Source organism: Equus asinus, chromosome 22 (assembly GCF_041296235.1).
Source record: "Equus asinus isolate D_3611 breed Donkey chromosome 22, EquAss-T2T_v2, whole genome shotgun sequence".
NCBI lineage: Eukaryota > Metazoa > Chordata > Mammalia > Perissodactyla > Equidae > Equus > Equus asinus.
In genome coordinates this window covers 13,382,047-13,404,066 of record NC_091811.1, presented here as the reverse complement: position 1 = coordinate 13,404,066, position 22,020 = coordinate 13,382,047, and the positions used below count along the sequence as shown (strand labels likewise).

The 22,020-nt window shown below is 36.2% G+C and overlaps 1 protein-coding gene across 16 annotated transcripts in view; it reads left to right on the top strand.

Moving 5' to 3' along the window:
• Positions 1 to 22,020, top strand: part of ERC1 (ELKS/RAB6-interacting/CAST family member 1) — a 526,143-nt gene that overhangs the window by 433,019 nt on the left and 71,104 nt on the right. For 14 of the 16 annotated variants that reach the window (XM_070494769.1, XM_070494777.1, XM_044756381.2 and 11 more), the window contains one exon: positions 5,090 to 5,188. In XM_070494769.1, coding sequence (XP_070350870.1) covers positions 5,090 to 5,188 — 99 coding nt within the window. Of the gene's footprint in view, positions 1 to 5,089; positions 5,189 to 6,669; positions 6,737 to 22,020 lie in introns of all 16 variants that reach the window. The other 2 variants (XR_011497049.1, XR_011497048.1) reach the window with 1 other exon arrangement.

The following is a 22,020-nucleotide window of genomic DNA, read 5'->3' as shown; positions in this document are numbered from 1 at the left end:
AATATTCGTGTTTGTCACAAGTATAACAATTTTAACAGTGATTTAGTCTGATATCTCTTTAGGTCGCTATTGAAGGATTAAGAAACCTTTTTAGGCTGATAAACAGAGCCTGCAACTATAACTCTTAGATGTTTTCCAAATAATGAGAATATATATGCACATGTCATTATTTCCATAAGACTTAGAAATACTAAAGTGGATACAAATACCATATTTTTATATATTTGACTTTTCCATATCAAATAGGAATAAAATTTTTCTAACAGCTTTATATATTTTTTAGTGTTTACATTTTTCATTGTTCTTTATTTAAATTAAGTAAAAGTCCACTAGACATACGGATGTTCTTATGCATTCTCACCCCTCTTTACCATTCTGTGAAACCAGGTATGTGTCTTTGGGACGTGGACTTTCTAACCATTCCAGCCATATAACCAGACAAATTTAGGCTTTTTACCTTAGGAGAAAAGCTGTTACTTGGGGAAAGAATGATATATAACATAATGATGCTTAGTTTTGACAATTAAAATTTGTCAGTTTTTCATATGTACAAGATCATTCTTTACAGCATTGTTTGTAAGAGCAAAACACTAGAAATAATCTAAATGTGCATCAGCAAATCAGCAGAGAGAATGAGGCAGCTCTTTATTTACTGATGTGGAAGGCTCCTCAAGATCTAGTTTGCTAGAAAAAAATAGCCCAGAATGGTGAATAGAGTCTGCTACCATTTGTTGGACAGAAAAGTCTTTTTGTGCATGTGTGTGTGCACACTTATGTAACCACGGGATGTCAGGAAATCTTTGGAAATACACACAAGAAACTGGCAACTGGTAGCTCTTTTGAGAGGAACTATGAAGAGTAGAAGGTAGACCGACTTTCACTGTTGCAAACTCTTGTACCATATAAATGTACGAAAATCTTCAAAGTCATAATAATAATTAAGTTTTTTAAAATAATATGGCAACGGTGGTGGGGGATGGTCAGCTTTTGAGTTGCTACAGCTGAGATCCTTTATGGTTTCTTTTTTCTTGGTGCATAATAGAAAGTATTTGCAGGATAATACGTTTCAAGATTTCATCAGTAAACTAAAAATACTAATCAGGACCAAAATTAAACTACCAAACTGATTTATTTATAAATCAAAACAAAATCAGTAGAAGACGTACTTTTCTATTATAGAGCTTACCGTCCATTTGAGAAAATAAAACAGCATATACAGGTGATCTGTCTGTGGCAGCTGTTAGGCTAAATTCAGCACAGTTATTTCTTCTAATCTTGTTTCTGTCCCCTCTACCCCACTGCTTCACGTGAGTTCTTCCCAAAGCTTCAACCAATGGAAAAGGAACTTCCTAGCTAGAAAGATAAGCTTCAGTTAAGTGTGTATAAAAAGACAAACACATAGAACAACTCAAGAATGATTAATGACTAATTTATATTTTTTCATGAATTGAAGTTTAAAATAAAGCTCAAAGATAATATGTTGAGATTTTGTTCAATTTATAACCAATGCTGAATCTGACCACTTAACTGAAATTGATATAGATTATTCTTTTTTTCATTTTGTATATCAAATACCAATATAACAAATTAAAATTCACTATAATAAATTATTTCCAAGATTTGACAAATATATGTGGAAATAATTTTAATACTTTCTTAAAGATAATTATAGTTGGAAATAACCCAAATTAGTTAAGGTTATGATTTATTTGTATGTTTTCTAAAATATTTCAAAATATTCAGAATAATTCAGAAAAAATTCAGGATATTTCTAACTATTATTATTTCTAAAACTTATTTAGGTAGTTTAATAGCATTATCACAAACTTAAAAGCAAAGATCAGTAAACAACCAGATAACTCTGCCTGGAATTCAAACTATTTCTTCTAATACCTGGGTTCAGATCACTAACACATACTGTTTCTTAGCTTAACTGCGTATTTTTCTGTGAAATATGGTTTCTATATACCTTGTTTGGGCATTGACATCTTAATCTTAGAAGCAAAAATTATCAGAATAAACAATGAACTTCCTTTCCTCGGGGAGGGTATGTATACCTATACACATAGAGATGTATTTACAGCTAAAGAAGTTTATTTCAGCAAGTTTCTTCCTTTCTTCTTTTTTTTTTTTCCTTCCTTTGTTCAGGCCCTGTTATTCCTTATGTCATTGGGACCAGGGGAGTTCAACTATCTGCACATAACACGTGGCATGGTTCCAGAAGGACAATATTTGGATATGAAGTACCTTTCATGTCAGTAAAACATGAAGGACCTACTCCTTTTGCTTCTTGGTCTTATCTTAACAAGAGCGTAGTGCAAGAGCTCCTTAGGATCAGAGAGTCATTTATACAATCTGTGTGCTCTCTAATGCTCTGTGAGCTCTCAGATATTCAGTGCTCAATTTCATGACTATGCAAGGAAACACACTTCACACCAAATTTCTGAATACTAGACCTGGTAACACTAAACTTTGAAGATCTTCATGTCTTTTAGAAATGGAGAAGTAAGGTCTTATGACTATTCCTTCATTCGTTTACATGGATCAAATAGGTCATCTTTGGTCTTATCTGTTTACTGTGATCCATTCCTTTGAGAGGATTTCATGCTCATTCCTAAAAAGTACTTGAAACACATTCTGCCTTGAAACTGGATTTGTGTGTGCTTTATTAGTACTTCTTTTTAGGTTTTTAAACTTACAGGAGGTATCAGGTATTAAAGATTGTGTCATGTTCTAAGAAAATAATATACTTTCACTGCATGTTCCTATTACAGTCAAGATGGGAAAGTTTCTTAACCACGGAGTGACTTGCAGATGCCCTCTTCACTTTCTGGGTACACCTCTTTTCCCTGTCTGCTCTGCTTCCCTCTTTCCCAAGAGCTGCTTTGTGGAAGACTTTCCATTTGTCATGCAATATCATGTGACATAAGAAAAATTACCCTACATATTTTTGAAGTCGCTGTAAGTCATCTCAGAAAAGAGAAATTTGATATCACAGACAATTTTTTGATAAGTATTTTCTTTGTTATCGTTATATACTGGAAGGAGGAACTGGCTTAGAGATGTACAGATATTATTAGATGAAAATGTTAAGAACCTAAATGCCCAACAATATGAGACTAATTAAAAATCCATTCAACTGAATACGATGCAGCCAGTTAAAATTAGATTTTAGAATAATATTTAATGACCTGGAAAAAAACATTCCTAATGATGGTGACAGCTAAAATTTATTGGGTATAGATTTTGTGTCAGGCACCTTTGTAAGTGCTTGTATTAACTCAGTTGGTTAATCCCCACAACCATGGGGAGGAAGGATTGTTATCCTCATTTCAGAGGTGAGGAAACTGAGGCGCAGAGCGTTTCAGTAGTTTGCCCGAGCTTAGATAGCTGGTAAGAGGCAGAACTAAAATTCAGACCCAAGCGATTTTGGCTCCAAAGCCCTTACTTAGGCGTCATTACATGAAAAAAATACCAAAGAAAAATCTCTGTAAGCTTTTTTATGGAACTAGACAAAATATTTTTATTTCATCTAAGAAAGAAAATGTTTTAAAGATACCCAGTCAAATTTTGACAACGCAGAATTGGTGGAGGGGAAGGACAGCATGTCCTCCTACCGCATGTCAAAATATACTGTAAGATACAGTAATTTTAAAAATACCACAATGTAGCAGATTAGGGGATAAATCAGAAGAGCATGCCACTTTTTACTTCCATGGGGAAGAGGCTGAATAGATACAATTCAATATTAACAATGATTATCACTGATTAGAAGGATTTACAGGTGATTTTTCTTTTTATTTTTCAGATTATCTACAGTGAACATTTTAAATTATACAATGTTAGCAAGTTTATTTTTAGTGTTCTTAAAACTTCAAATTTTAACAATATTTTATTAGTGCAATATATATTCCTATTTTATTTTATGCATAGTGTAACCTGCATTTTCTGAATTGTTTGCTCTGCAAAGTGAATTCTCTGAAATGTTTTATACATATGTATATATATGTAAATTCCTTTATTCAGGGCTTAAATTAACCGGTCACGCAGAATCACTAATCCAGTCCTCCTTTTTGGTAAACATAGAGAAAAGGCAATGGGGTAATAATCCTCTTCTATCCTAGGGTTGGGGAGAAGGATTTCAGAATCTTTGACTTGTTTTCAAAACCTAAATTGTAAACTATTGAATTTTGTATATGTGACTTCTTTATGATCACTTTATTATAAGTTGTAATAATTTTTCAGTTGATTCTCTTGGATTTTCTGAGTATGTAATTATTTCATTTATAGATAATCATAACCTTTTTCCCCAACATTTATGATCTATATGTTATATAACATCCCCCAAAATGGAATCGTTGTTAAAAAGACTAAGTAGTTGTTATTTAACAACACTCAAAGATGAGTCCAATATATTAATGTGAAAAAATGGAGTTACAGAGTCCTAGCCTATGTATAGTATAATCCAGTCTTTACTTTAAAAATAAAAGCACTGCATAAACGGTTTAATTTGGGGAGATGACTTCTCCACCCAGAATTCCTGTCCCAATTTCAGTGTCTGTCTTAGCTTGCTTGGGCCACCATAACAAAATGCTACAGACAGGATGGCTTAAACAACAGAAACTTATCTTCTCACAGTTCTGGAGGCTTGGACGTCCAAGATCTCAGAGCCAGATGGGTCGGTTCCTGGTGAGGGCCCTCTTTCTGGCTTGCAGAAGCTGCCTTCTCACTGCATCCTCACATGCAGAGAGAGAATGATCCCTCTCTTCCTCTTCTTACAAGGCCACGGTCCTATTGGATTAGGGCCCACCTTTATGACTTCATTTAACCTTAATTACCTCCTAAAAACTCTGATCTCCAGACACCGTCACTCTGGGGATTAGGGCTTCACCATGAATTGGGGGGGTTGGGTCACGACACAGTTCAGTCCATAGGAGTACCTACACTTTTTCCCCAAATATCTTCAGAAATCCTATGGCTAATTTATTTTATTTTAGACAGGATTAGTTTTAGCTTTTCTTATGATGTTCTTAAGGTATTTGTCAAGAAATGTTATCTAAACTTAACCTTATGAATCATTTCCTCTTAGACACAAAATCGAATGAAGTTAATGGCCGACAACTACGAGGATGACCACTTCAAATCCTCCCACTCCAATCAGACCCACCGTAAGCCCTCCCCAGACCAGGTGAGACTGCTCCTGAGGGTTTTATAAGAACAACATGCTTTTATTTGATGTATTTTGTACTAGCATGTTACAAATTCTGGGGTATAAGTTAGAAGAATAAAAATGAGTTTCTGAAAATTCCTTCACTTTTTTTTGAAATACAGATTCATTTTCTATATAGGAAGGTGAGGGATGATTATGAATATTTTAAGAGGAGATAGTCAAAAGATCTGAGGACAATAAAGAATCTTTGAATTGGGTTGAGAAAAAAATTTAATCTTCTCAGAGATACATACTAATTTGTAACTGTCCTGTTTTCCTTATTAAAGAAACAGTGCCTTATTAGAAAAACAAGACTCTTCCCTTGTAAGCTTAGTGAGACACAACTCAATATAGAGGTAATTATTGTTTAATTGCAAATTTTAAAATCTCTGCTCATCACCTATTAAAGGTGAAGATTGAAACTTAGTTTCTTCACTCCCACTTCCTTGGTGGATCCCTCCAGAATATGTCATTCTCAAGGAAGACTGTTGCCTTCAACTTCTCATCAATGCCAAAGAGGCATTGATGAGTCTGAAGGGAACCGTATTCAACTCCAGTTTTTTGGAAGAAGGGAACTCTCCCAAGATCTTGAAAATGATGGATGGGGAGAGCGGTGACCGGATTACCTCATATCCCATTGCCAAAAATCAGATTTCAACATCTCCATCACACTCAATCTTAAAATATGTGGCTGAGGGAAAAAAGTGATAATAAGTAATTACATCCATATGACTAAAGAGTCTGGGGAACGCCCTCACTAAACATCTCCACTAAATGATAGCCATGGTGTTGTCTTAGGAGAGGAAGAAGAAATATTGCAGATGAAAGCGGCAGTGATATCCAAATGGTAGTTTTTTCTGAGATTCAGAAGGTATTGTCATAGTCTGATGACATTTACTAAGCAGTTGAGGCAAGCGTTATATTTTCAAGGGAAAACAGTACCAGTCTTTAATGTAGGCAAAATGGAGAGCTGTCTGCCTCATGTCAGCAGTCTTTCCTTGGCAAGAGATCATTTTGTTTTCTCCGCCTGCCTCCTGATGTTTAGAATTAAATTTATGCCAGTGTATATATGATGAGTATTAGATCCTTTCCTTGAAACAGGTTTTGGTAATAAATACAAGGAAATGGATGCCTGGGAGTAGTGGGAAGCAAACAGAAATGGAGAAGGGTTGAAGAAAAGGCAAAAAATAAAGAAACGCCTCCAACTTGATCATTTTGCCCAGATCCAGCCCTGGGATAGAGGAAGCATCTTGGAAAGATAGGAAGAGGAGAAATGTAATGACAAACTAATTACTAATTTTGGTAGTTTAGGGAATTAAAATCTAAAATAAAGAGTCAAGAAATTAGAGACCATTTTCTTCTACTACATTATGCTTATGTCTTTGTTTTAAATACTAACCAAATCTTTTTCATTCCCATGCTGCTCTGGGGCACGTTCCCTTTGTCATCTCTCCCCATAGGATGAGGAGGAGGGTATATGGGCATAGCCAATCAGAGGCTCTTAGCTCAGCCATTTTGTTCAGAACGGTGAGAAACAGCTTTCCTTAACTATAGAAATGCTTTTTGTTTATCTGCTTCAATTTTTTTTTTACACAATCATTCTCACATCTTGTTTCTCTGTAATTCATAAAATCCTTTTGTGTGCTTTCTGTTTTCTCATTTTCACGATTCCTGTGTGTATTGCTATGCTTCTGACTTAGTGGGGTTTGGGTTTTGTGGCTTTTTTTCTCGTTGTGTGTTAATAGTCACTTTTATAATTTCTTTTTATACATTTTTGGGAGAACTTCCAGGGCATGTAACTAAATTTCTCCTATTGTGATTTTATTAATAAGCTACCCTATCTAGCTTGATTTTACAGTGTCCTGGTAAGGTTCTTAGTGACTTACATCAAACTGGAAATAGAAAATTGATCAAATACTCTGCCAGTAGGTTTGGGATATGCTTTTTATGATAATTAATTATAAATATATAGTCTTTTTTAAAAAAATCTTGTACTTTGAATTAAAACCTTTTGTTTCTGTCTATATAGGAATATCTATCTATATAGGAATGACAATTCCTATCTATATAGGAATTGTCAGAGTCAGTAATTCTTATAGAGTGCCTACCTAGAGCATCCCCCGGGGCTTCGACATTATTCTCAAACTGTCCATAAAAGTAAGGAGAAGTTGGGGCTGGCCCCGTGGCCGAGTGGTTAAGTTCGCGCGCTCCGCTGCAGGCGGCCCAGTGTTTCGTCGGTTCGAATCCTGGGCGCGGACATGGCACTGCTCGTCAGACCACGCTGAGGCAGCGTCCCACATGCCACAACTAGAGGAACCCACAACGAAGAATACACAACTATGTACCGGGGGGCTTTGGGGAGAAAAAGGAAAAAATAAAATCTTTAAAAAAAAAAAAAAAAAGTAAGGAGAAGTAAAGGAAGACTTTTTAAAAAGTTCATCTAAAGAATTCTTTTTCTTCTCTTTTGTGGATTGCCGCTGTCTTAAACAGTCGCCAGGACACTGTCTAGATTCTCCTTTCCAGGCCAATTGGCTGGAAAATATAGTCCAGCTGTGGCACTAACCCTCTTTGATCTGATGCCCTGGAGGTTTGACTAAGGAAATCTTTTTCTTAGAAAAAAATAATAATTATGATTAATAAGTTCACACATATTGGTGGCCTTGCGCTCCTGGATTCACTGCCCATGCTTATTGGTGATCTCACTCTTTTGGAGTCAGTTCTCCCTGAAAAGTCTATGTCTTGGTGTTATACTTCTTAAAATGATGTGGACATGTGTAGACCTCTCACTGGCAAACACAGCCAAGAAGGATGATGAGGTAAGTTGTGGAAAGGGGCATATGCGGTGAAGATGGGAAGCTTTCCAAATGACTTTATCCTGAGGGTGTGAAAGAATGTGAAATGCACAATACCGACCAAAAAGTTCTTTGGGTTAGAATGTTGCATGCCAGACAAAGCCAAAGCTGAGAAAATTAGTGTGCTAATTCCCTTTACACTACACCCTACAAGGGTAGTTATTTGTCATCACGAAGCATGTGGGGGCCATACAGTAGTTGAATGTAGTTTACCAGTCTCCTCCTTCTAAACGAACCTGCCTTGTCTATTTTGGCAAAACATAGGAGCTTCTTGGCATGCCTTAGCAGGAAGCGTCCCCCACACACACACACATGAACAGCATCGTATTTTGTTTGTACACCCTTTTTCTAGCCAATTAGAAGAAACCTGTTAGTGTTCTAGGAAACAAGGCCCATAGGTAACTTTGCCAGGAGACTGAAAAATGAACAAATCCTTCACATGGACTTGTTCCTGAAGGCTGCATTTTCCTTTCTCTTCTCCCATAAAAGAATAACTCCTAGTAAGAGTTCAAATGTCACTGATTTTGATTTTTCCAGTTACTTCACTGTTGAGCTTACTGCACTAAAATATTAACTGCCATTGGTTTAACACAGTGCAGTTGGCATTAGCTGGACATAGCTGGAGTTTATATGATAGCGTATTTCAAATCTTCTAAAATGTGCTATAAATATCATTATACCATAAGAATCTTAGCTAAAGAAATGCGTGAGTGACCCCTAAAACATCTAGGAAGTCTTGACTTGCTATCCAGTTTCCTTTACTTGTTTCCTTGCTAATTCTACAGAGAACAGATTTTCTTAACAAAATTTCAAACTTTTGAAAGTGATGATTTACCTTATCAAACTTAAGAACATAAATAATGTTTCCCATCTAAAAAAGTTTTTTAGAACACCATATATACTAGCAAAGTATGAGCCTTGTTAGATATAATCAGTACTCAGACAGGAAGAGAATCGTGGAAGTATAGAGCTGAAAGGGGTCTCGGCCATTTCATCAGAAGTGTAGAGCGTAATGGTTAGGTGTCTAGACTTTGGAGCAGAATGCCCATGGTCAAATCCTGACACCACCACTTACTGGCTTGTGCCTTTGGACGGGGTATTTAATCTCTCTGTACTTCAGTTTCTTCATCTTTAAAATGAGGTTGTGAGAATCAGATGAGAATCAGGCATGAACTCTGGAGGCAGACCGCCCAGCTTTGAATCTAGACTCCTCTACCTACTCTGTGGCCTTGGGAAAGTAACTTAATCTCTAAACTCTATTTTTTTTTATAAAAATGGGCTTATTAATAGTGCCTACTTCATATGTTGTTGGAAAGATTATTAAGTTACTATATGGAAAATGCTTTGAACAGGGCCTTCTACCAGAAAGTGCTCTGTCTGTGCTGTTATTATTTGTTGTTGTTGCTCTTGTCATGGTTAACTTGAATCCATCTCTTGGGAATAGTAATCTTTCAATAAATGTCACTTATTATTATTGTTAGTATCTAGCCTAGTGCCCTCATTTTATAGGTAAGCGTACAAAAAAAAAGGTTTGGAAGTTGTAACTTTAAGGTCCCTAGGCATTTCTATGGTCTGGAAAGAGATGACAGTGAAAGAGATATCCAAGACATATTGATGATTTTATCTCCCTTTTCTTCTCCAAAAGATTAATCTATATGTTGAGGAATTTTTTCCCTTCGGAAAAATACCTTGAATTTTATAAAGAAATTCCCTGTAAAAGGAATTTAGTCACTGAAACTTCCTTTGAAAGAATTCGTTGCTGCCAAGCAACCCTCCTAAGACACACAGTGTGAAGCAGGTGTTACTTCCACTCAGAAAAAGTGACCGGGTCATCTTCTCTCTCCCTTCGGGTTATAGAAAATCCATGTGAAATGTATCCCTGCCTCTCTCCCTCCCTTTGAGTTTTCTTTTTACCTTTTTTCCCTTACAGTAGAGTACAGGCCCCCATGAGGACAGGGACTTTAATATATGTACTTTTGTATTCCCATCATCTGTAACAATGCCTAGTATACTTTAGGCCCTCAGTAAATGTAAATTGAATTAACTTCTGAATTCATGAAATCCAGAGAAGAAACAATAAAGTTTACATTGAATCCAAGAGCATAGAATTAGCTGTTAGCTTTAATATCAGCATTACTAGTACAAGAAAGGGAAGTTTTAAAAGAGGAGATGTGTCAAGAAACAAAAGATCTATAGAGAAGTGTTGAGAATTTCAAGGAAAGTCATAATTAAGCCATGGAATTTAGCTCCTATAATTTCATGGTAAATAAAAGGGAGTTGAGTGTAATTCATAAATATTTTCTATGCTAACTAAACATCCTTCAGGTAGAACCTTTTCTCCTGCTAACCTGTGGTTTGTAACCATCAAGAAGAGCCTGGACCAGCATAGTAGGTACCATGGCCATGTGCACTTTCTAGACTTGTCTCTATGGAAGGAGTTTTTGTAAACAGATGCCTCAAGTAAAGGATGAACCTGCCAAGGGGCTTAGCAGTTGATCTTGATATAAGACCATCCCACTGACTGAAATCTGGAAGTGGGTTGCGTGCCTATTAGATCAGCACTGTGGCATCCCAAAACAGGATTTGGACGAGTATGTTTTGAAATTTTTCTTTTTCAGTTAGAGATGATATAAATGTTAACGCAAGCTTTTAAGACACAAGTGTTTTAAAACAAGTGTATCTTTTTCTTTTGGCATTTCTTTGTCTTTTTTGTCTATCCTAGTTGGGTTGTCCACATAACTTCCTTACCAGTTTGAAACGCCCTAAAATTATTCCTTTGCATTAGTACTACAATGGAAGTCTCTAGAGAATCTATCTGTAGAATGGAGGTGTTAAATCATCTTGCAGAATTGAATGGGGTAGTGAATTAGAATATTTTGTCAGAATGGTCCAAATTGTTTATTGGGCCAACTGTTTAAACAACATGGACCAATACCAGGATCAGTTTTTGACATAACAGGCAAGATGGCATCTGACCTTGTATTTTCAGAAGTAGATCAGAGATTTTAATGAGATGCTTGTTTCTTGAAAAGCTTGGAAAAGCTAGTAGAATTCAGGAAGCAGGAAGATCCTAGCTTCAGAGAAATGAGAGGGAGAAAAGGAACATTTATTATACACTTCCTGTGGGCCAGACACTTTCCTATCTCTTATCTCATATTTAATTTTTACAGCTGTCCTAAGAACATGTTTTATAAAAGAGGAAACACAACTCGTAGGAGTTAAATAATTTTCCAAGACTACACAGGTAGCAAGTGGAAGGCATTTAAACCCAAGGCTGACTCCAGGTGCTCTGCTTTTTCACTCTACCATACCGAAACAAGAAGGATTCCTCCACTTCACACTCTAGGTTCTTGGACATAATAGACACTCAGTAGAAGCATCTTGAATTGTATTCCTAAACGGGGAAATAACAAAACTGCCGTTACCAGTAAGGAATTTCCCTTACTAAAAGAAATTTAAGTGGATTTCTGACATCACTTCACTGAATTTTTTGATAAATGCAACTACTCAGTTATCTAGTAAAGAATTTGGAATTGTCGAGATTAGGAAAGGAGAAGTGGATCTTTGAGGTTGGGTAAAGTTTGGTGGATGAAAGGGGAAAGGAAAAGAATCTTAGATAGGAACCAACTTGAAGGAAAGCCCTAAGAATGAGACCAAGATGTGTCAGGGCCAGTACAGAAAGCAGTCCAAGTAAAACAGAGGGGGTCATTGTCCTTTCATCCATTCCATCCTTATATGCTACCCACACCTCTATTTTAAACAGGATACCCATAATTCAAATGGAAAAACTACAAATGTGAGTGGCTCACAAGAATTTACAGAAGATTGAAATAGCAATCAGCTTCCCTTGGACATTGTCTGAATCACTGTGTTCTGGGTTGATTGCCTCCTCATCTAGTTCTGATGCTTTAGGGTCCTAGTCAAAATGTGGGCTTTGAGACCAGATTGCCTGGTTCCTAACTTTGTTAATTTTTAAAATGGAAATAACCTCATAGGGTTGTTGGATGACTAAATGAGATAATCTTAAGCCTTTAAAACAGTGCCTTTGTGTATAATGGTTGTTTGATTGATGTTAATTATTAATGTCTTTAACCTGAAGACACACTCTGATCAGGAATACATGATACCTGTCCCCTTTCCTCACAACTCCCTCCCTCTCTTCCTACTTTCTCTTTTTCTTCATCTTGGCTCTCTTGTTCCTTTAAATGGGAGGATTGGGTGAGAGTTCCTTAATTTTCAGCTTTGGATTCAAACTGTTAGACCCAGCTTAATAGCGTTTCCTGTATACTCTCCTCAGAAATGTCTTTAAATATTTCTTCTTTGTCCTGGATACGCAGCCTGCTTTCTGCCTTTCATGCTTCTCCTCCTCTCTCCTCTATCCTTCCTGAAAATCATTTAAAATCGTCATTTATTTCTGCTCTTCATGATTTTCCAGAGAGTTCTACTCCCTCCTTTCCTACTCTTTCCATTCTGGGTTCTCTCTAGCTGTCTCAAAACTCTGTCCTCTGCTGTTATTGTGCCAAGCTTTCCCCCAGCTCTCTCTGCATATCATACTCAGTATCATATCATATATCATGTTAAGTATCATATCATATCATACTCAGTATCATATCATATCATACTTCTCATATTTATATGAGTGTGTTTTTATTTCTGGGCCTTCGATTCTGTCCCATTGATCTGTGTGTCTGTTTTTGTGCCAGTACCATGCTATTTTGATTACTATAGATTTATAATATATTTTGAAGTCAGGGATTGTGATGCCTCCAGCTTTGTTCTTTTTTTCTCAGAATTGCCTTAGCTATTCAGGGTCTCTTGTTGCCCTAGATGAGTTTTAGGATTCTTTGTTCTAGTTCCATAAAGAATGTCATTGGGATTCTGATTGGGATTGCATTGAATCTGTAGATTGCTTTAGGTAGTATGGACATTTTAACGTTTATTCTTCTAATCCATGTGCATGGAATATCTTTCCATTTCTTTATGTCATTGATTTATTTCAATGATGTGTTACAGTTTTCATTGTATAGGTCTTTCACTTTCTTGGTTAAATTTATTCCATATATTTTATTCTTTTTGTTACAATTGTAAATGAAATTGTATTCTTGAGTTCTCTTTCTCTTAGTTCATTGTTAGAGTACAGAAATGCAACTGATTTTTGTAAGTTGATTTTGTACCCTGAAATTTTGCAGTAGTTTTTGATTATTTCTAATAGTTTTCTGATGGATTCTTTAGCATTTTCCATATATATAATCACATTGTCTGCAAACAGCGAGAGTTTCATGGAATCCTTTTATTTCTTTTTCTTGCCTAATTGCTCTGGCCAAAACCTCTAGTACCAGGTTAAATAGGAGTGGTGAAAGTGGGCACCCTTGTCTTGTTTTGATTAGTGGATATCGAACCATCCCTGTGTCCCTGGTATAAATCCCAACTGATCATGGTATGTGATCCTTTTAATGTCTTGCTGTATTCGGTTTACCAATATTTGTAGAGAATTTTTGCATCTATGCTCATCAGGGATATTGGCCAGTAATTTTCCTTTTTTGTGTTGTCCTCATCAGGCTTTGGAATCAGGGTGATGTTGGCCTCGTAAAATGTGTTAGGAAGTGTTCTATCCTCTTCAACTTTTTAGAATGGTTTGAGAAGGATAGGTATAAAATCTTCTTTGAATGTTTTATTAGAATTCTCCAGAGAAGCCGTCTGGTCCTGGACTTTTATTTTTGGGGAGGTTTTTGATTACTGTTTCAATCTCTTGTGTTTGGTCTATTCAGCTACTCTATTTCTTCTTTGTTCAGTTTTGGAAGTTTATATGATTCTAAGAATTTATCCATTTCTTCTAGACTGTCCAATTTGTTGGCATATAATTTTTCATAGTATTCTCTTACAATCTGTTGTATTTCTGTGGTATCCATTGTAATTTCTGCTCTGTCATTTTGCATTTTATTTATTTGAGCCTTCTCACTTTTTTTCTTAGTGAGTCAATTTTGTTTATTTTCTCAAAGAACCAGCTTTTTGTTTCATTGATCTTTCTACTGTTTTTTTCTTTCAATTTCTTTTATTTCTGCTCTAACTTTTATTATTTCCCTCCTTCTGCTGACATTGGGCTTTGTTTGTTCTTCTTTTTCTAATTCTGTTAGGTGTAGTTTAAGATTGCTTATTTGGGATTTTTCTTGTTTGTTAAGATAGGCCTGTATTGCTATGAATTTCCCTCTTAGGACCGCTTTTGCTGCATCCCATATGAGTTGGTATGGTGTGTTTTCATTTTCATTTGTCTCCAGATATTTTTTGATTTCTCCTTTAATTTCTTCAAAGATCCCTTGGTTGTTCAGTAGCATGTTGTTTAGTCTGCACATATTTGTCACTTTCCCAGCTTTTTTGTGTAGTTGATTTCTACTTTCATAGTATTATGGTCAGGAAAGATGCTTGATATGATTTCAATTTTCTTAAATTTGTTGAGGCTTACCATGTTTGCCAGCATATGGTCTATCCTTGAGAATGTTCCATGTGCACTTGAGGCAAATGTGTATTCTGCTGTTTTTGGATGGAGTGTTCTATATATATCTATAAAGTCCATCTGGTCTGGTTTTTCTTCTAAATCCACTATTTCCTTCTTGACTTTCTGGCTGGATGACCTATCCACTGATGTAAGTGAGGTGTTGAGGTCCCCTACTATTATTGTGGTGTTGTTAATATCCCCTTTTGGGTTTATTAATAGTTGCTTTATGTACTTTGTTGCTCCTATGTTGGGTGCATATGTGTTTATAAGTGTTATGTCCTCTTGGTGGAGTGTCCCTTTTATCATTATATACTACTCCTCTTTGTCTCTCATTGCCTGTTTTTCTTGAAGTCTACTTTGTCTGATATAAGTATGGCAATGCCTGCTTTCTTTTGTTTGCCATTAGCTTGCCATCCCTTCACTCTGAGCCTGTGTTTGTCTTTAGATCTGAGATGTGTTTCCTGGAGGCAGCATATTGTTGGGTCTTGTTTTTTAATCCATCCACCCACTCTGTGTCTTTTGATTGGAGAATTCAATCCATTTATATTTAGAGTGATTATTGATATATGAGGGCTTAAGGCTGCCATTTTATCCATTGTTTTCCAATTCTTCTGCATTTCCCTTGTTTCTTGTCTTGTGTATTTTGGACTACCAATTCAGTTTGGTCGTTTTCTGTGATGGTTTTCAGTTTTCTCTTTATTTATCATTTGTGTCTCTGCTCTGATTATTTTTTTAGTGGTTACCATCAGATTTGTATAAAAAATATCATAGATGAAATAATCCATTTTCTGATAGCCTCTTATTTCCTTGGACTAAGCTGATTCCATGCCTTCCCTCTTCCCATTCTAAGTTATTATTGTCACAACTTATTCCATCTTGTGTTGTGAGTTTGTGGTTAAAATGACGAGATTATATTTACTTTTGATATTTTCCTTCCCTTTAGCTTTAATGTTATACTTGAGTGTTTGCTAAACTGTTCTGATAGAGAGCTTCAATTTTCTGATTTTGTCTACCTATTTATCTCCTTGCTTTGTAACCCCTTTCTTTCTCCCCCCCCCCCCCAAGTATGAGGGCCTTTTTTTTAATTGCGGTAACATTGGTTTATAACATTGAATATATTTCAGGTGTATATCATTATGTATTTCAATTTCTGTGTACATTACATCATGTTCACCACCCAAAGACTAAATACAATCCATGACCACACACGTATGCCCTATCACCCCTTTCATCATCCACCCTCCCCCTTTCCCCGCTGGTAATCAACAGTCCAATCTCTATTTCTTTGTGTTTGTTTGTCATTGTTTTTATCTTCCACTTATGAGTGAGATCATATGGTATTTGATTTTCTCCCTCTGACTTATTTCACTTAGCACAATAGCTTCAAGGTCCATCCGTGTTCTCACAAATGGCCAGATTTCATCATTTCTTATGGCTGAATAGTATTCCATTGTGTGTATATACCACATCTTCTTTATCCATTTGTCCCTTGATGAGCACCTCGGTTGCTTCCAAGCCTTGGCTATTGTGAGTAATGCTGCATTGAACGTAGGCGTGCATGTATCTTTATGCATTTGCATTTTCAAGTTCTTTGGAGAAATACCCCACAGTGGAATAGCTGTATCATATGGTAGATATATTCTTAATTTTTTGAGGAGTCTCCTTACTGTTTTCCATAGTGACTGCACCAGTTTGCACTCCCACCAGTAGTGTATAAGGGTCCCCTTCTCTCCACATCCTCTCCAACACTTACTGTTTCCTGTCTTGTTAATTATAGCCATTCTGATGGGAGTGAAGTGATAGCGCATTGTAGTTTTGATTTGCATTTCCCCGATAGTTAATGATGTTCAACATCTTTTCATGTGCCTCTTGGCCATCTGTATATCTTCTTTAGAGAAATCTCTGTTCATATCTTTTGCCCATTGTTTAATTGGGTTGTTAGGTTTTTTTTGTTGTTGAGATGTATGAGTTCTTTGTATATTTTGGATATTAACCCGTATCAGATATATGGTTTGCAAATATCTTCTCTCAATTGTTAGGTTGTCTTTTCATCTTGTTGATGGTTTCCTTTGCTGAGCACAAATTTTAGTTTGATGTAGTCCCATTTGTTTATTTTTTCTGTTGTTTCTCTTGCCCACTCAGACATGGTACTTGAAATTATGCTGCTAACACTGATGTCAAAGAGAGTACTGCTTTATGTTTTCTTCTAGAAGTTTCATGGTTTCAGATGTTACATTCAAGTCTTCGATCCATTTTGAGTTTGTTTTTGTACATGGTGTAAGATAATGTCCCCTTTCATTCTTTTGCATGCAGCTGTCCAGTTTTTCTAACACCATTTATCGAAGAGACTCTGCTTTCTCCATTGTGTGTTCTTGGCTCCCTTCTCAAAAATCAGCTCTTCATAGATGTGTGGATTTATTTCTGGGTACTCGATTCTGTCCCATTGATCTATGTGTCTGTTTTTGTGCCAGTACCATGCTGTTTTGGTTATTATAGCTTTGTAGTATACTTTTAAATCAAGGATTGTGATACGTCCAGCTTTGTTCTTATTTCTCTGGATTCCTTTGCTTCTTTGGGGTCTTCTGTTGTTCCATATAAATTTTAAGATTCTTTGTTGTATTTCTGTGAAAAATGTTGTTGGAACTTTGATAGGGATTGCGTTGAATCTGTAGATTGCTTTAGGAAGTATGGTCATTTTGACTGTGTTAATTCTTCCAATCCAAGAGCATGGATTTATTTCTTTATGTCTTCTTCAATTTCTTTCAGCGTTTTATAATTTTCAGTGTACAGATCTTTCACCTCTTCAGTTAAGTTTAATCCTAGATATTTTATTCTTTTTGTTGCAATTGGAAATGGGTATTCTTAATTTTTCTTTCTGCTACTTCATTGTTAGTGTATAGAGATGCAACTGATTTTTCTGTGTTGATTTGGTATCCTGCAACTTGAGCATATTCATTTATTATTTCTAAAAGATTTTTAGTGAATTCTTTAGGATTTTCTATATATAAAATCATGTCATCTGCAAATAGTGACAGTTTCACTTCTTCCTTTCCTGTTTGGATCCCTTTTATTTCTTTTTCTTGCCTGATTGCTCTGGCTAAGAATTCCAATACTATGTTAAATAAGAGTGCTGAAAGTGGGCATCCTTGTCTGGTTTTTGTTCTTAGAGGCACAGCTTTCAGTTTTTCTCCATTGAGAATATTAGCTGTGGATTTGTCATATACGGCCTTTATTGTGTTGAGGTACTTTCCTTCTATACCCATTTTACTCAGAGTTTTTATCATAAATGTATGCTGTATCTTGTCAAATGCTGTCTCTGCATCTATTGAGGTGATCATGTGATTTTTATTCTTCATTTTGTTAATGTGGTGTATCATGTTGATTGATTTGTGGATGTTGAAGCATCCCTGCATTCCTGGAATGAATCCCACTTGATCACGGTGTATGATCTTGTTAATGTGTTGTTATATTTGATTTGCTCATATTTTGTTGAGGATTTTTCTTTTAAAGATTAGCATGTGAGCTAACATCTGTTGCCAATCTTCTTTTTTAACTTTTTTTCCTTCTTCTTCCCCAAAGCCCCCCTGTACATAGTTGTATATTCTAGTTGTAGGTCCTTCTGGTTGTGCTATGTGGGACACTGCCTCAGCGTGGCTTGATGAGTGGTGCCATGTCTGCACCCAGGATCCAAACCAGCAAAACCCTGGCCCCCCAAAGCAGAGCACTCAAACTTAACCACTTGGCCATGAGGCCAGCCTCTTGTTGAGGATTTTTGCATCAATCTTCATCAGTGATATTGGCCTGTTGTTTTCCTTTTTTGTGTTGTCCTTGTCTGGTTTTGGTATCAGGTTAATGTTGGCTTCATAGAATGAATTAGGAGGCTTGCCCTCCTCTTCAATTTTTTGGAAGAGTTTGAGAAGGATAGGTATTAAGTCTTCTTTGAATGTTTGGGAGAATTCACCAGGGAAGCCATCTGGTCCTGGACTTTTATTCTGTGGTAGGTTTTTGATTGCTGTTTCTATTTCCTTACTGTGATTGGTCTATTCAGATTCCCTATTTCTTCTTGATTCAGTTTTGCAAGTTTATATGATTCTAAGAATTTATCCATTTCTTCTAGATTATCCAATTTGTTGGCACATAGCTTTTCATAGTATTCTCTTATAATCTTTTGTATTTCTGATGTTTCTGTTGTAATTTCTCCTCTTTCATTTCTGATTTTTCTTTGAACCTTCTCTCTTTTTTTTCTTGGTGAGTCTAGCTAAAGGTTTGTCGATTTTGTTATCTTTTCAAAGAACCAGCTCTTGGTTTCATTGATTTTTTTCTGTATTTTTTTTAGTCTCTATTTCATTTATTTCTGCTCTGATTTTTATCATTTCCTTCCTTCTACTGACTTTGGGCTTTGTTCTTCTTTATCCACTTCCTTTAGGTGTACTGTTAGATTGTTTATTTGGAATTTTTCTTGTTTGTTGAGGTAGGCCTGAATTGCTATAAACTTCCCTCTTAGAACCACTTTTGCTGTATGCCATAGATATTTGGCGTGTTGTATTTTCATTTGTCTCTGAATATTTTTTGATTTCTCCTTTGACTTCTTCATTGACCCAATTGTTGTCCCATAGCATTTTGTTTAATCTCCACATATTTGTGGCTTTTCTGATCTTCTTCCTGTAATTGATTTCTAGTTTCGTACCTTTGTGTTCAGAAAAGATTCTTGGTATTATTTTAGTCTTCTTAAATTTATTGAGGCTTGTTTTGTGGCTTAATATGTGATCAGTCCTGGACTTTTATCCATAGGATAAGATTCAACGATCTTCTGTTTGGATGATCTATCCATTGGCGTAAGTAAAGTGTTAAAAGTCCCCTACTATTTTTGTGTTACTGTCTGTTTCTTCTTTTATATCTGTGAATAATTGCTTTATATATTTAGGTGCTCCTATGTTGGGTGCATAGATATTCATAAGTATTATATCCTCTTGTTGGACTGTTCCTTTTCTCATTATATAGTGCCCTTCTTTGTCTCTTGTTACAGTTTTTGTTTTAAAATCTATTTTGTCTGATATAAGTATTGCTACCCCTGCTTTGTTTTCATTGCCATTTGCCTGGAGTATCTTTTTCCATTCCTTCACTTTCAGTTTGTGAGTGTCTTTAGGTCTGAAATATGTCTCCTGTATGCAGCATATATCTGGGTCTTGTCTTTTTATCCAATTGGCTACCCTATGCCTTTTGATTGGAGCATTTAGTCCATTGACATTTAAAGTAGCTATTGATAAATATGTACTTATTGCCATTTTGTTACTTTTTTTCTGGGTGTTTTAGTAATTATTCTCTGTTTCTTTCTTCTTCTCTTGCTCTCTTCCCTTGTGGCTTGATGGCTTTCTTGAGTATTATGCGTGGGTTCCTTGGTCTTAATTATTTGTATATTTATTATAGGTTTCTTGTTTTTTATTATCATGAGGTTCATATATAATAATCTATGTATATGGTAATCTATATTGAGTTGATGGTCTCTTTAGTTTGACCTCTTTCTAAGAGCTCTGCTTTTTTGCTCCCCTCCTCCCACAGTTTATGTTTTTGATATTATATCAAACCTATTATTTTATGTGTTTGTATCCATTACCCTCTTATCACTGAAATAGGTCATTTTAGTAATTATGTCTTTTGATCTCCATATTATCTTCAAAGATGCTTGATCTGCTGCCTTTACAGTATTTTTGCCTTTACCAGTGATTTCATTGCCTTTTTTTGTTTTTTTTGATAATTTTCTTATTCCTATTTGTGGTCTTCTCTTTCCCACTTAATAAGTCCCTTTAGCATTTCTTGTAAAACAAGTTTCTTGGTGATATATTCCTTTAGTTTTTGCTTGTCTGAGAAGCTCTTTATCTTTCCTTCCATTCTGAATGATAACCTTGCCGGGTAGAGTATTTTTGGCTGTGGGTTTTTTTTCCTTTCAGCACTTTAAACATATTGTTCCATTCCCTTCTAGCCTGTAAGGTTTCGGCTGAGAAGTCATTTGATAGCATTATGGGGTTTTCCTTGTATGTCACTTGTTGCCTTTCTCTTGCAGCTTTTAGGAGTCTATTTTTATCTTTACTTTTGAACTTTTTAATTATAATTTGTCTTGCTGTGGTCCTCTTTGGTTTTATCTTGTTTGGACCTCTCTGTGCTTCCTGTGTTTGGATGTCTGTTATCTTCCTTAGGTTAGGAAAGTTTTCAGCTATTATTTCTTCAAATAGATTCCCTGCCCCTTTGTCTTTCTCTTCTCCTTCTGGGACACTTACAGTATGAATGTTAGTGTGCTTGATGTTGTCCCAGAGTTCCCTTAGGCTGTTTTCATTCTTTTTTAATTCTTTCTTCTTTTATCTGTTCAGCTTGGATGATTTCCTCTAGTTTTTTGTACAGATCACTGACCCATTCTTCTGTGTCATCTGCTGTGCTATTGAGTCCTTCTGGTGAATTTTTCATTTCCAGTATTGTAGTCTTCAGTTCTGATTAGTTTGTTTTTATATTTTCCACTTTTTTGTTATGTTCTTACTGTGTTCATCCATTGTTCTCCCAAGATCATTGAGCATCCTTATGATTTTCTGTTTGAACTCTTTGTCAGGTAGATTGTTTATTTCTGTTGCATTTATTTCTTTTTCTGGAGTTTCATCCCTTGCTTGAAACGTATTCCTTTGCCTCCTCCTTTTGCCTCTTTCTCTGTTTTTATATCTATGTATCAGGTGGGTCAGCTTTGTCTCCTCATCTTGGAGAGATGGCCTTATATAAGAGATGATTTTTGAGGCCCAGCAGTGTGCTTCCCTCTCATCACCCGTTCCAGATATTCCAGGAGTGACTCCTGTATGGGCTACATGTGTCCTTCTGTTGTAGCAGGGTTGCTCTTGCTGCAGGTACCCAGGGAGTCTAGTCTGTCTCCCTCACCAGCTGGTTGTAATCTCAGCTGCATGTGCCTGCTGTGGACCCCTTCAGTCACTTTGTCAGATGTGGGGAGCCCCAGCACAGTTGGCTGCAAGATCTAATAGCACAGTCCTGTTGCATTTTTTCTGTTAAGTGAGTAGGCCCCCAGCATGGCTGGTTTCCAGGCTCAGGGGCTTACAGTTGCTGAAGGCCTCCAGCCTGCAAGGCTGTTGTCAGCTCTCTCAGGGTTGAAGCTGAGTGGGGCTGGATGGGGGCCTTCTTGATCAAATCTTGTAGGGGGGGTCTTGTGGCAGTGAACTCCATTAGATTTTGTTTATCTGGGAAAGTTTTTATTTCTCCATCATATCTGAAGGATATTTTCGCTGGATAGAGTATTCTTGGCTGAAAGGTTTTCTCTTTCAGAATTTTGAATATATCATCCTACTCTCTCCTAGCCTGTAAGGTTTCTCCTGAGAAATCTGCTGAAAGCCTGATAGGGATTCCTTTGTAAGTTGTTTTCTTCTTCCTTGCTGCCCTTAATATTTTTTATTTGTCATTGACTTTTGTCAGCTTTA